Below are 12850 nucleotides of genomic sequence, written 5' to 3' on the forward strand. Positions count from 1 at the left end.
AGCACAGCGGGAGGAGAGGAAACGCAGGGGGCAGAGGTAGATACCCTTTGGGGAAGTTTGGTTGTGAAGACAGGGAGAGACCTAGAGGGAGTTAATGAGTTGATGGAGGGTCCCTTATATGGAGCCTATAACATGTTCATTTAACACTGGAGGACCATGTTGAGAAGCAGAGGCTGTTCCCCTGAGAGGGATCATCAGATAGCAGGCTCTTACCACAGCAGTGGGAGAGGACAGGACCCAGAGTCCAGGAGGGCAGCTCTGCCTGGACTGGAGGTTGGGGAGGGGAATAGGTAAGGACAGGGCAGGTGTGCTTGCAGTTGGGCTCTTTCCTCTGATGAGGCAGGCGGGACACCTCTGCTAACTGGAGGAAGAATGAGTGCCCAAGGAAGTGAGGGGTGGAGGCTCACACTGTGAATGGGAGAGCTGGCTGCCCAGAGGGGCATGGTGGGATTGCCAGGGGCTCGAGCTGAGGCCTGGACCAGTCAACCAGAACACAGTGTAAACAGCCCTGCTCTGGCTCACAGTGGCCCTCTGCTCAAGAGCCACACTAATTTGGGCTGCTGGGTACAAGACAGATGATGGGCTTGGGCTTTTAGGGGTGTGAGGGTCCTTAATATACCAGCGCCCACTGGCTGGGCTGGCACAGGGAAGGCGAGGTAGAGGCTGATGTGACGTCTGGCAGATGGCCATGCCTCCAGACTCCCCTTCTGTGAGCTGCACCAGGCCAGATCCACACCAGTCCTGGCCCCTGCTTTGTCCTGTGTCCAGCACAGGGATAATCCAGGAGGTACCCAAGGCACCCTCACTGCACAAACCAGTGTCTCCTGATCTGAGACCAATGCAAAGGCCAGGTCCCAGCCCCTGAGCGCCTCGGGTCAGGGACGGCACTGAGACGAAGACAATGATGTTTATTGTTCAGCTCTCCCATCAGGCCAGCCCTGAGGCTTGGGAGCTGGGCCTCCCTCTAGGCTCTCCAGGTCCAGAAATCCTTGTGGGGTCTGGGGCTATGTCACACCTGGGAAGGTTGCCTTTGTGGAGGAGCAGGACATGTGGGGAGAGGTCACGTGATGTCCCAAACCTGCCAAGTCCAACACCATCATGTGACAAGAAGCAAACTGAGGCAAGTGTAGAACCCAGCGGGAAAAATGAGAGGGAGTCTGAAGGTGAGGTGTGTGTGTATGTGGAGAGGGACCAGCACCTTGCAAGCCCTAAGCCAGAACGGGGGTGAGATGGAGACTTCCAGGTACTTCTCCTCCCTGGCTTCTGGAAGGAGGAGCAGGGGCCCTGGTCAGCCAGGGGTGAGTCCTGAACAGCTTCCATCCCACAGGGGTGTCTGCAGGGCAATCAGGCTTGACGGGACCTCAGTGCCTGGATGGGTCCTGTGGGCACCCTTGTTGGGTCTGCCCTGGAGAAGCAGAGACGGGGCCAGCAGCCTCATTCCTGCTGGGCCTTCACTGAGCCTTTTTGGTATCGTTCTGGTTCTTCAGCATCACGTAGGTGATGAATATACCTGGAATACACAGACCAAAAAAGGCAGCTAAGATCCTGGCTCAGGACTGCTGGGAGGTCAGAAAATGAAGTGAAAGTGAAAGTCGCTCAGTTGTGTCTGACTCTTTGTGACCCCATGGGCCACACAGTCCATGGAATTCTCCAGGCCAGAATACTGGAGTGCTTCTCCAGGGGATCTTCCCAACCCAGGGATCGAACCCAGGTCTCCCACACTGCAGGTGGATTCTTTACCAGCTGAGCCACAAGGGGAGCCCGGGGAGGCCAGAGCAGGACTCAAGCATGGCAGTGACCCACACAGGGGGCCAAGCAGCTACCCAACCGCCCTCCAGGCCACGCCCTGGAGGCCATTTCCCTAATCGTTCATCAAGCTACACTTCTGCCTGCATTCATTCAACAAACATCAGCTGCTGCTGCTGCTGCTAAGTCGCTTCAGTCGTGTCCGACTCTTAGCGACCCCATGGACTGCAGCCCACCAGGCTCCTCCATCCGTGGGATTTTCCAGGTAAGAGTACTGGAGTGGGGTGCCACTGCCTTCTCCGAAACATCAGCTGAGTGACTATCAAAGGCAATTTTCTGAGTTTAGTGTTTCTGATTCTACAGGGAATAAGATCCACCCAACTATGTACCTACTCACCCTACCACCTGTCCATCTACCTAACCACCCACCCACCCAGCATCCATCATCCACCCACCCCATCATCCAGACAGCTAATTGTTGATTTATCCAAACCACTTTCTTGAGCACCAACTCCGTGCCACAGCTTGTGCTTGGGGTGAGGGCATAGTAATGACAAAGCCACAGTCCCTGCCCCTATAAGGCCCACACGCTAGACCCTGGGAGACAGAGAGATGCAGGAATCATGAACCAGGGTGACAAGGGGGTGAGAGGTGATGGAGGTGTGAGCAGAGCGGTGGTGGTGGTGGTGGAGGGAGCAGGAAAGAGGGAGACATCCCATTAGATTCCAGTGAGCCTGAGGCACTGGGAAGACTGACTTACAGCCCTGAAGAATGAACAGGGAAACCCCAGGACGTGAGCTGGGGGTAAGGAGCCTCAAGCAGATGTACAGTGAGTGAGAAGTGTAGCAGCATGTTTGGGGTTGGGAGGGGGTCATGGGGTCCCCAAGATACCCTGTCCAGAGTTGAGGGAACTTACCCACAAACAGGAGCAGCAGGAGGCCGGCGGCCAGTGGGATAGCAATGGCATAGGCTCGGGGCAGGAAATACTTGTGGATGACATGCTGACTGTCGATGAATGGCTGGCATCAAAGGCAGAGCTCTAGTAAGTGTTCCTCGCTCTGCTCAGCTCCCCAAGTCCAAACAGCCCACCGCCTCCATCTCAGGGGCTGACCCCATCAAAGCACTGCATTTGCTTTTCTCTAAGATGATAGCACTCTGGGTGCCTTGGTTTGTTCCCTTCCTCCAGTTATCTAATGGTTGTGTACTGGGCACTTGACTGGTGCTCGCCCAAAGTTGGAGCTAGGGACCTGGCAGGGAACAGAAGACAAAGGACTTGCGCTAAGGCCCTCACAGCTTAGCAGGGACAAAGGGGACATGAGGAATCCGCGAGTGATTCCCAACCAGGACTCCAAGGTTTTCTTTACTAACATTTGTCTCCAAAGGATACCGACTTCTGCAAGATTTTGCCCTCCAAACACACACTTCACTTTTAAAGCAGTAACCAAAAAGAATTTCCCACGGGGGAAAAAAAAAATGCTAAACACTCTCACAAAATCCACTGGGATTGTCATGCCCAAGCGCCCACAGGACACCCAGGACTAGAACTCCCATCAAAAGCAAAGCAAATCAAAGACAGGACTTAGCAGTGCAGTGGTTAAGGATTCCACCCTGAGCCTTCCCCTTGAGCTTCTGCTTCCTCGTCTATAAAATAGGGACTCTGTTACCATCTTCCTCATAGTGCTGTCCTGGAGCTTTCATGAGATATGCAGTGACAGCACCTAGCACAGTGCCTGCTAAAACGATGTGAGGAGTTGGCTTCAAGATACAGGGATGGGAGGTAAGGAGGGCGGGGAAGCACACATACCAAGAGAATTACCCAGGCGGTGTAATAAGTGAAGATGATCAGGCTAAGGGCGACGAGGCCGAATCCCACCACCTGGTCTGTTCCCGTGGCCTGCAGAAAAGGGAGGATTCAACTGAGGAAAAGATCCTCCATTTAGGAAGGAGGGGGTAGTCGTTGCGGCCCGATCACGTCCATTCACTCAGCTGACATATGTGACGTGGCTGACTAGATATCTTTTCTAGGTCGGGAGAGAGAGTACCGGGCCAAAGTCTATCACTCGTACGATGAGACGGCGGGAGAACGATACCGGCTCCGAGTGCTCAAGCCCCAGCTCCTGAGCAGACCCAGGACCCTACCCCCCAGACGCCCCCTTTGCCGACATTCGGCCTCACGCTCACCATTTCCCTGGCGCTTCAGGCACCGGAGACGCAAGCCCCATCCGGTTCCGGATCAGGGCCCTTCCGGCCTTGGGCCGCGGGGCACGCCGGGAGTCGTAGTCCTCAGGCTGGCCCGGGACCACGTCGCCGGAGACGGGCGGGCACCGCCTCCTCTTTGCATGTCGGGAAATGTAGTTTCTCGAGGACATTCTGTGACGCGTTCCCGAATCTCTCGGCAGTGAGACCGAATTGAGGAACCTAGACCGGCTTGGCACTTATGGGCTCGGTCCTGTCGAACTCGCCCAAGAAAAAAAAAAAAAGCCCATCTCTCAATATCCCCGAGTCCTAAAGCCAGAACAGAATGGGGGTGAGTGGTCAGAAGTCCCGTGTTTCAGGTGGGGAAAAGGAGGCTCAAGAGAGGGGCGAGAACTTTTCAGATCACAGTCTGAGTCAGTGGTGTATAGCTGACTCCAGCACCCGAGGGCGCTACTTCCTGGTCCCGAGGCCCGAACGTATCTGTTGAGGGTAAGGTAAAGAAAAAGTTCAAGGACCGGCCTAGGGTGGGAGGAGAAGGAGGAGCCGGAGTCCCTTCCTCTGTGCTTCACAGCCCCAAGTGCATCACCAGGAAGACGCTTGTCACTGCGTTTCTGTTTTTTAAATTTTATTTATTTTTGGCTGCGCTGGGTCTTCCTTACTGCGAGGGCTTTTCTCTAGTTGCCGTACAGAGCCTTTTAATTGCCGTGGCTTCTTCGTTGCAGAGCACGGGCTCTGGGGCATGCGGGCTTCAGTAGCTGCGACTCGCAGGTTCTATGAGCACAGACTTTACTTGTGGTGCACAGGGCTTAGCTGCTCCGCAGCATGTGGGGGCCTCCTGGATCAGGGATCCAACCGTGTCTCCTGCACTGGCAGGTGGATTCTTTACCAGTGAGCCACCAGGGAAGCCCCATCACTGCGTTTTAATTATCTGATTTACTTGTTAACCTGGCCCACTTGACTGTGAGCCCCCTGAGGAAAGGGTCTGTATCCCCAGTGCCCAGAATGAGGCTTGGCACAACTGGGAGCTTTGAATCAGTCAAACAGTTTTAAGATTTTGGTGACTTCTGCAGTGCTACAGAGAATAGCATCTGGCGATGCCAGGCTCTCCCTGTGCTGTCTTCACTTGGAGGGGAGGGGGGCTGCTGCTGCTAAGTCACTTCAGTCATGTCTGACTCTGTGCAACCCCATAGATGACAGCCCACCAGGCTCCCCCATCCCTGGGATTCTCCAGGCAAGAACACTGGAGTGGGTTGCCGTTTCCTTCTCCAATGCATGGAAGTGAAAAGTGAAAGTGAAGTCACTCAGTCGTGTCCAACTGTTCGCGACCCCATGGACGTCAGCCCACCAGGCTCCTCCATCCATGGGATTTTCCAGGCAAGAGTACTGGAGTGGGGTGCCATTGCCTTCTCCTGGGGAGGGGGGCAGGGCCATGCAAAGATGGGGTCTGAACCAGGCATGGCTTGCTCCTGCTGGCAGCATCTGTCTCCTTGGGTTGTCTGAGCCCATCACAAAGCTGAGAGGAACATTTTTCCCCCATCATTTATTTTATATACTGATTTTTCACTTAGCATGGAAAAAAAAAAGTGAAAGTTGTGCTTAGTCGTGTCTCTCTGCAACCTCATGGACTGGTTCCAGATAGTGAAAGGAGTAGGTGAAGGCTGTATATTGTCACCCTGCTTATTTAACTTCTATGCAGAGTACATCATGAGAAACGCTGGGCTGGAGGAAGCACAAGCTGGAATCAAGATTGCTGGGAGAAAATCAATAACCTCAGATATGCAGATAACACTACCCTTATGGCAGAAAGCAAAGAACTAAAGAGCCTCTTGATGAAAGTGAAAGAGGAGAGTGAAAAAGTTGGCTTAAAACTCAACATTCAGAAAACTAAGATCATGACATCTGGTCCCATCACTTCAGGGCAAATAGATGGGGAAACAGTGGAAACAGTGACAGACTTTTTTGGGGCTCCAAAATCACTGCAGATGGTGACTGCAGTCATGAAATTAAAAGACGCTTACTCCTTGGAAGGAAAGTTATGACCAACCTAGACAGCATATTAAAAAGCAGAGACATTACTTTGCCAACAAAGGTCCGTCTAGTCAAGGCTATGGTTTTTCCAGTGGTCATGTATGGATGTGAGAGTTGGACTATAAAGAAAGCTGACACCCAAGAATTGATGCTTTTGAAGTGTGGTGTTGGAGAAGACTCTTGAGAGTCCCTTGGACTGCAAGGAGATCCAACCAGTCCATCATAAAGGAAATCAGTCCTGAATATTCAGTGAAAGGACTGATGCTGAAGCTGAAACTCCAATACTTTGGCCACCTGATGCAAAGAACTGACTCATTAGAAAAGACCCTGATGCTGGGAATGATTGAAGGCAGAAGGGGACTACAGAGGATGAGACGGTTGGATGGCATCACCGGCTCAGTGGACGAGTTTGAGTAAACTCCAGGAGTTGGCAATGGACAGGGAGGTGTCTGGTGTGCTGCAGTCCATGGGGTCACAGAGTCGGACATGACTGATCGACTGAACTAAACTGAACTGGACTATAGCCCACCAGGGTCCTCTGTCAATAGAATTCTCCAGGCAAGAATCCACTCGCTTCTCCAGAGGATCTTCCTGACCCAGGGATCGAACAGATTCTTACCATCTGAGACACCAGGAAAGCCCACTGAGCATTACTGTGTTCCAAAGGAGCAAACTTTTTTGGACCTTACAGCCCAATTCCTTCCCTGTCTCAGAATTGGGGCTCAGCCAGGAGCCAACTCATCCCTCCCCAGGTGTGCACAAAACCGAGGAAGGGGCTGAGAATCAGCCTCCAGGATTTTCTGGGGTGTGAGCAGGCATCAGCGCTGAAAATGGGCGAGGATAATGCAGTGCTGGGGCCGAGACAAGGCCTGGTAGTCTAGTCCCTTCCAGCTTGTCCAGAGCCCTGAGGATTCCTGCCATTTCTGAGCTCATGACGGGCCCAGGGTGACTTGCCTTTCCCAAGAGCTTGGTGGCCATGTCAACTCTTCAGGAACTTGAGTCAAGGGCAGGGAGTGAGGTGGTCCAAGCCTGGAGACAGTGCTGGCCTGTGGCTTTGGGGAGGCTGGGAAAACTCTTAGCATCTCTCAGCGGGGGTCAGGCTCCCTAGGGAGGGCTGTATACCCACCTCCTAATTTGATCCACAACCCCATTTGCAGCCTCGAAAGCTGAGGCACAGTCGTCGATCCTCAGGCGTGCTTGTGAGAGGCCACCCGACTCTGGGGAGGTTAGAACTTGGGCTCTGAGGTTAGAGCTGCCACCTTGTAAGTGTGAGGTTGGCAAGAAACTGCCCTTTCTGGGCCTACGTTTCCTCCCAATGAATGTGGGTAGTAACAGTGATGGTAATTGTAATGAGTGCAGCCAGGACAACCAAGAACCCTGGCCACCGACGTCTCTCCACCCGAGTGTCATCTCGCTCCCTTCTGATGCCACCTGTGACCTGGGATTCAACTCAGTAAAACAAGCAAGAACCAACATGCCATAACAAAATCTGCAACATTGAATCCCCACCCCCCCAACCAAGACACTGACACTAGGCTGATTTCCCCTTACAATGTTATTTTCTACAATAGAAGCTGGGACGGAGATACAAACACAGCCCACTCAATCAGGGGGTGGTGGTGGTAACATTCTGTTCGAAAGGAGGGGTGTTAAAAAAAAAAAAAGACCTCCCCTCCCCCCATCTCCCTGCTCACCTCCCGCAAGAGAGGAGACCATGGCATTCTCCACCTTGGCGGATCATGCCATGCGGTCGGTTTGTGGGGTGACCAGAAACAAAAAAAAAAAACAAAAAAAAACGACCTAAAAATATTGTAGACCTTTCTTTAAATCTCCTAGTAAAAACGTTAAAACTGTCTTTCAAGAAGATTCCAAACTGCCATTGCATAGACCAATTCCTTTCCAAAAATATCTCTAATATATTCTGTCTCCTTCTAAATATAGGATTTTTAGTCCAGAGATGTGGGCACCTAATGGGAATTCACTGAGCTTGAGGGGACCAGAGGGTCAAAGAAAGGGCTTCCACGTGGGAATGAGGCTGGGGGTCCGGGGCTCCAGGCCTCCAGCTCCAGCCAGCATTGATTTGGTTGTGGCCAAATTCTGTTAATCCAGTTACCCTGGCCCAGGGCCTGGCATGGGAAGGTGTGGCAGGCTCTGTCTCCTTCTGGGATGACTGTCAAATTCAGACCTCACCTAGGGTGGGGCTGGGGTTCCTGGTATGGGGAATTCTCCTCAACAGCACCAAAACCAGCTATCTTATGCTTGAAGCCCCCAGAATGTTGACTCAGACCTAAAAACACCCTGAATACATCGCCTCACTGGGCTGAGGTCATGCAGATACAGAAGGACAGTGTTCCCCCATCTTCTAGGGGTCACTTCAACTGCAGACAGTGCGGCCAGCTCCCTTTTAAAGTGCCAGGTGTCTGTGGTGCAGGAAGGGACCTGCAGAGCTGACCAGAGCCTTCCCTAGCCAGAGCAAATGCTCCATCCTGCCTCGGCAGGCACCTTCTCACATTCATTTTCTAAAAGGGTTAGGGCATTAAAAACAACAGAAACCCTAGAAATGCTCTGGTCCCAATGCCAGGAGGTTCCAAGACCAAGTCCAATTCTTGCCAGTGGGGCAGAATGCAAGGACCCCTCCCAGCCTGGGGAGGGCACCCCCCACCCCCACCCCAGATCCCCAGCCCTGCTGGGACCCAGCCAGCGGGTAGGGGGAGAACAGAAGCACCTCCCCTCGCCTGGGGGAGGAGAAAATACCAAACTGTGAACTCTAAAAAAAGAAAATGAAAGGGAGGAAGGAAAGAAAAAAGAAAAGAAAAAAAACAACCAGGAAAGAAAAGGAAAAAGGTATGGGGCTACGTAAACACCAGCCTGCTGGGTTTATACAAAATGAGTGGAAGTTAGAGTGTCGGGGAGTCTGTCCAGAGACCGGCGGGCAGCCAGAACCCACCTTCAAGCAAGTAACGAGGACAAGGCCAGGGGAAAGTGCTGAGAGCAGAGGGTATAGCGAGGGGTAGGGGCGGGGGCAGGGCCAGACTGCTCCCCACTGGGAAAACCCCCTTAATGGACGGCCCCCCGCCGCCCTCTCCTTTGCCCAGAGAGGGCATGTTTTCAGAGGTTGGCTGAGGCTTTTCTGGCCAGGAAGCCAGCTCCGGGCCAGTCCAGCTACAGCCCATCTGCCTTTCCAGCATCGGCCCTGGCCTGGGCCAGCTGAGCCTGAGGGGAGAGAAAGGGCGCTTGGCTTGGCAAACCCAGCCCAGCCGGGCTGCTGACCTCCAGGGCCTTGGGAGGCACCCTTCCTGGCTTCATTAACGTAAGCCAGCTGCCCAGGACCCAGCCCCGGGCAGAGGGGAACCGCAGCTCAGGCTCAGACCTTTCTCAGCAGGGGGCTCAGGCCTGAACTGGGGCCAACTGGAGAGGGCAGGGAGGGGCAGGGGCAGTGCCACGTTCCAGCCGGGCTGTGAGGGCTGGGCTGCTGACTGCACGGCAGGCAGGGCCCAGGGATCCTTGGGAAGGGCTCAGTGGACGGGCAGGCGAGGGCCAGGGTGCTGTGCTGGAGACAAGCGTGTGCAAAGTGCAGGCTGCCGGGGCAGCAGGAGAACATTCGCTGCGGGGGAGGGGGGTCTCAATCCGGAGCACGGGTGGGGTTTGAGGTCTTGGTTTCCCGGAGGAGGCCGCCAGCAGGTCCCCCGGGACGCAGGGGAGGGACAGCTGAAGCACTAAGCAGTCAGAGGGCCATGGTGGCAGGATTCCGGGGGGTGAACTGCCCCCCCCCAAGGACAAGGGGGCAATGGAGCGAGGCCCTGCCAGGGCTGAGCCAGCGCTCCTGGAGTGAACGGGGACACAGGACAAGAGGCCCCTCGGCCACCAGCCTCCCTGCATGTGCAGGAACTGCTGAATGTCCTCACCGAGGGCCCAGGTGGGTCTCAGAGGAGCAGTGCCCGCCATGGGTCTCTGCCCACCTGCTTCACGGGCCCATGTGTCCTGCCCTCTAGTGGTTCAGAGGAGAATATTCACAGTGGTGCCCGGGGCCCTTGCAGGCCATGAGCGTCCCAGCATAGATGGGAGGTCAGTGGAATGATGCTTTGGGGCTGGAGTGCATGGAGGAGGCACAGATGAGAGGCAGCACGGATGGTGATCCGAAGGGGAAGGTCCCTTGTGGAATGACGTGGGTCTGGATGCCCGTGAAGGCAGGGCCCTTCTCCAGCCGGGGCACCTGCTCTTCAATGGCTTTCAATCACGACTGGCTCGTAGACCCCAGAGGAGACCCTGTGGGGAGAAACAGATCAGCGTGTCCTCCCTGATGGTCCTCTGGGCCAGCCCTGGGAGGTACTTCGCAAGCACTGTTAACTGGCCCCATTTTTCAGAGAGAAACTGAGTCTCAGAGGAGTCACCTGCCCAGGGTAACATAGATGTTACATACCTGAGCCTGTGGGATCACAGAGCTTGCACAGACCATGCCCAAGCCCCCCTGGGTACCAGCAGCTCACATGCTGGGGTGTGCTGTGCCCATCCTCACAGCAATTCAGGCAGAGAGGATCTGCAGCCAGCCCCACTTGACAGATAAAGAAACTGAAGTTCAGAGAGATTATGGGGCTTGCTGAAAGTGCAGCAGGAGGTCGGGAAGCTTGATCAGCTCTTCTCCCCACCAAGGCCAGGCCCACTGGCAGGGCTGTAGTCATTTGGGGCGCAGTATACAGCTCTGCAATGACCTTGCTCAATCTCAGTTTCCTCATGCTCAGAGGGGGCTGGAGAGGGATGTCACAAAGCCCCAAGAAGTGCCCTCTGTTTTCTTTTTGCCCACCCCACTAAGGACAGCCTGCTACTGCTGCTGCTAAGTCACTTCAGTCCTGTCCGACTCTGTGCGACCCCATAGACGGCAGCCCACCAGGCTCCCCCGTCCTTGGGATTCTCAAGGCAAGAACACTGGAGTGGGTTGCCATTTCCTTCTCCAATGCATGAGAATGAAAAGTGAAAGTGAAGTCACTCAGTCGTGTCCGACTCTGAGCGACCCCATAGCCCACCAGGCTCCTCCATCCATGGGATTTTCCAGGCAAGAGTACTGGAGTGGGGTGCCATTGCTTTGGCCATGCAAAGATGGCAGTTGCGATTTTGAGCCTCAGCCAGCAGGGGTCAGCAGAGCAACACCAGAGGGCAGGTCTGAGGCCCCAGTGTGGCCCAGCCAAGCCTCCGACTCCTCTGGCCTAGATGTTAAATGGGCACTTTCCCATCTGGCCCACAAGAACCAAGAGTAAAGGTTTCAGTACAGCCCTGCAGGTGGTAAGCTCCTCCACTCATTCATTCACTGAGCCTGACACACACAGACCAGCATGCTGTAAATGAATGATTTAGAGGATACTCTATATACTGGCAGAGTTCAAGCCACAAGTTTGATCCTCACATCTGCTTGCCTCTGAACATCATGAAGCAGAAATCTATGTTGCTCACTGCCATATCCCCAGCACCTAGCTCAGAACCATGGAACGTAGCTGGTGCGCAGTAACTATTCATTTAATAGATACATGAGTCATCATCATTTTTTAGGAGCTCCCAGGCCCAGGAGGAAGAGAAAGAAAAGTGGAATCCAAAATAAAGATGTATGAAGCCCCTGCTGCGTGGCAAGCCTTGTGCCAAGCATTTTCCAAGGTTCCTCGGAAGCCTCCCAAACCAACCCTGGGGTGTTTGTCCCAGGTTTCCGGGTAAGGTGGTGTGATCCACATCATTTGACAGATGGAGAAACCGAGGCTCAGACAGACATGACTGGCCCAAAGTCACACGGACAAGAGCTGGCATTCAAAGCTAGGTCAGTGGGCTGCAGAAGCCATATGCTCTCACCATGGGGGCCCAGAGCCACACTCATCACCCGCCCAGAACCTTCCCCCGCCTACCTGTTGGCCAGCTGGATACCACTCAGGGTGGTGGTGCCATCGCGGCTCACGAACAGCCGGAGGTTGCTGTCTGTGTGGACACAGGGGGAAGATAGAAGCTGAATGGGGCAGCGAAGCCAGGGAGCCCCCAGGCACTGTGCCCGTCAGTGCTGGCTGCTCACCCTGGGCACCAACCCCCACATCCCGCCTGCGCTGGCAGCTCACCCTCAGTATTGCTGCCTTCCGTGAAGTCCTGGCTCTGCATGATCTTCTCTACGATGTCATCAGCATCAATGCGCGTGTCATCCACCCAGGTCGGGTGGCTCTCCACTGAGTCCTTCTTCCTCCTGGGGTGGGGCGGGAGTCAGGAGAGTCACACGACCACAGGACCCAGTCCCCGTCCACCGCACTCAGGACCCTCCGAGTGCACGTGGAAGCTGGTCCAGACTGTGTTCATTGAACCGTCACATCAACCCTACGGTGCGGATGCCGCTGTGACCTGGTTTTAGAGAGGAGGCCGCAGAGGCCCTGGGAGGTTAAGTGCCAGCCTCTGAGAGGCCACAGAGCACGGAAGCAGGCAGGCCCCAGGGTATGCTAGGCCACCCGCAGCATCCACCCACTGAGCATGCACGCCAGGCCCGGTGCAGCCAGTGTGGAGCATCAGCTAGTCCGACGGCCACGCACCCAACGACGACGGGACCCAGTTGTCCCTGTGTTACAGGTGGAGGAGCAGAGGTTCCGGGAGCCACCGGAGGGCTCTGCTCTCTAGCAGCACTTATGGTGAGACCTACCGGAACGAGCGGTCTGACAGATGCGGAGGCCGGGGCGGCCGCGGCGGCTTCTCGGGGGGCCGGTGCTCACGTTCGCTGCCTTCAGGCCCCTCCACGGCCATGCTGAGGCCGCCTGAGGCGCTGCTGCTGGTGGACGTGTTCCGGCGGTGTGTCAGGTCCGAGAGGCTCGAGGAGCGCGACTGCTCTGTGCTGTAGCCTGCTGGGCGGTGGGGGTGCAGGTCATGA

The 12850-nt window shown here is 55.0% G+C and overlaps 2 protein-coding genes across 3 annotated transcripts in view; both read right to left on the reverse strand.

Moving 5' to 3' along the window:
• Nucleotides 1–888: 888 nt before the first annotated feature.
• Nucleotides 889–4079, reverse strand: DPM2 (dolichyl-phosphate mannosyltransferase subunit 2, regulatory). Its single transcript, XM_055541255.1, has 4 exons — nt 3928–4079; nt 3551–3640; nt 2663–2765; nt 889–1510 (listed from the first exon to the last, which is right to left on the reverse strand). Exons 1-4 carry the CDS (start codon nt 3928–3930, stop codon nt 1452–1454), a joined length of 255 nt encoding a protein of 84 aa, XP_055397230.1. The 5' UTR covers nt 3931–4079; the 3' UTR covers nt 889–1451.
• Nucleotides 4080–7507: 3428 nt separating this feature from the next.
• Nucleotides 7508–12850, reverse strand: part of EEIG1 (estrogen-induced osteoclastogenesis regulator 1) — a 36726-nt gene continuing 31383 nt past the window's right edge. Inside the window, exons 8-11 of one of the 2 annotated variants that reach the window (XM_055541253.1) lie at nt 12626–12821; nt 12060–12181; nt 11856–11925; nt 7508–10236 (exon numbers count right to left, since the gene is read on the reverse strand). In XM_055541253.1, the coding sequence (XP_055397228.1) occupies nt 10191–10236; nt 11856–11925; nt 12060–12181; nt 12626–12821 (434 nt within the window). In that variant the 3' untranslated portion in view covers nt 7508–10190. Of the gene's footprint in view, nt 10237–11855; nt 11926–12059; nt 12182–12625; nt 12825–12850 lie in introns of both variants that reach the window. The other variant, XM_055541252.1, reaches the window with a different exon arrangement.

This window comes from Bubalus kerabau, chromosome 11, assembly GCF_029407905.1.
Source record: "Bubalus kerabau isolate K-KA32 ecotype Philippines breed swamp buffalo chromosome 11, PCC_UOA_SB_1v2, whole genome shotgun sequence".
Lineage (NCBI taxonomy): Eukaryota > Metazoa > Chordata > Mammalia > Artiodactyla > Bovidae > Bubalus > Bubalus kerabau.

Bases quoted from the DNA above. Each gene is read 5' to 3' on its own strand.
- DPM2 (XM_055541255.1), bottom strand. The intron at 2,766-3,550 runs GTATGTGTGCTT...CTTTGATGCCAG, and splicing joins CCGCCTGGGTAATTCTCTTG to CCATTCATCGACAGTCAGCA. The intron at 1,511-2,662 runs GTAAGTTCCCTC...TGTGTATTCCAG, and splicing joins CCTGCTGCTCCTGTTTGTGG to GTATATTCATCACCTACGTG.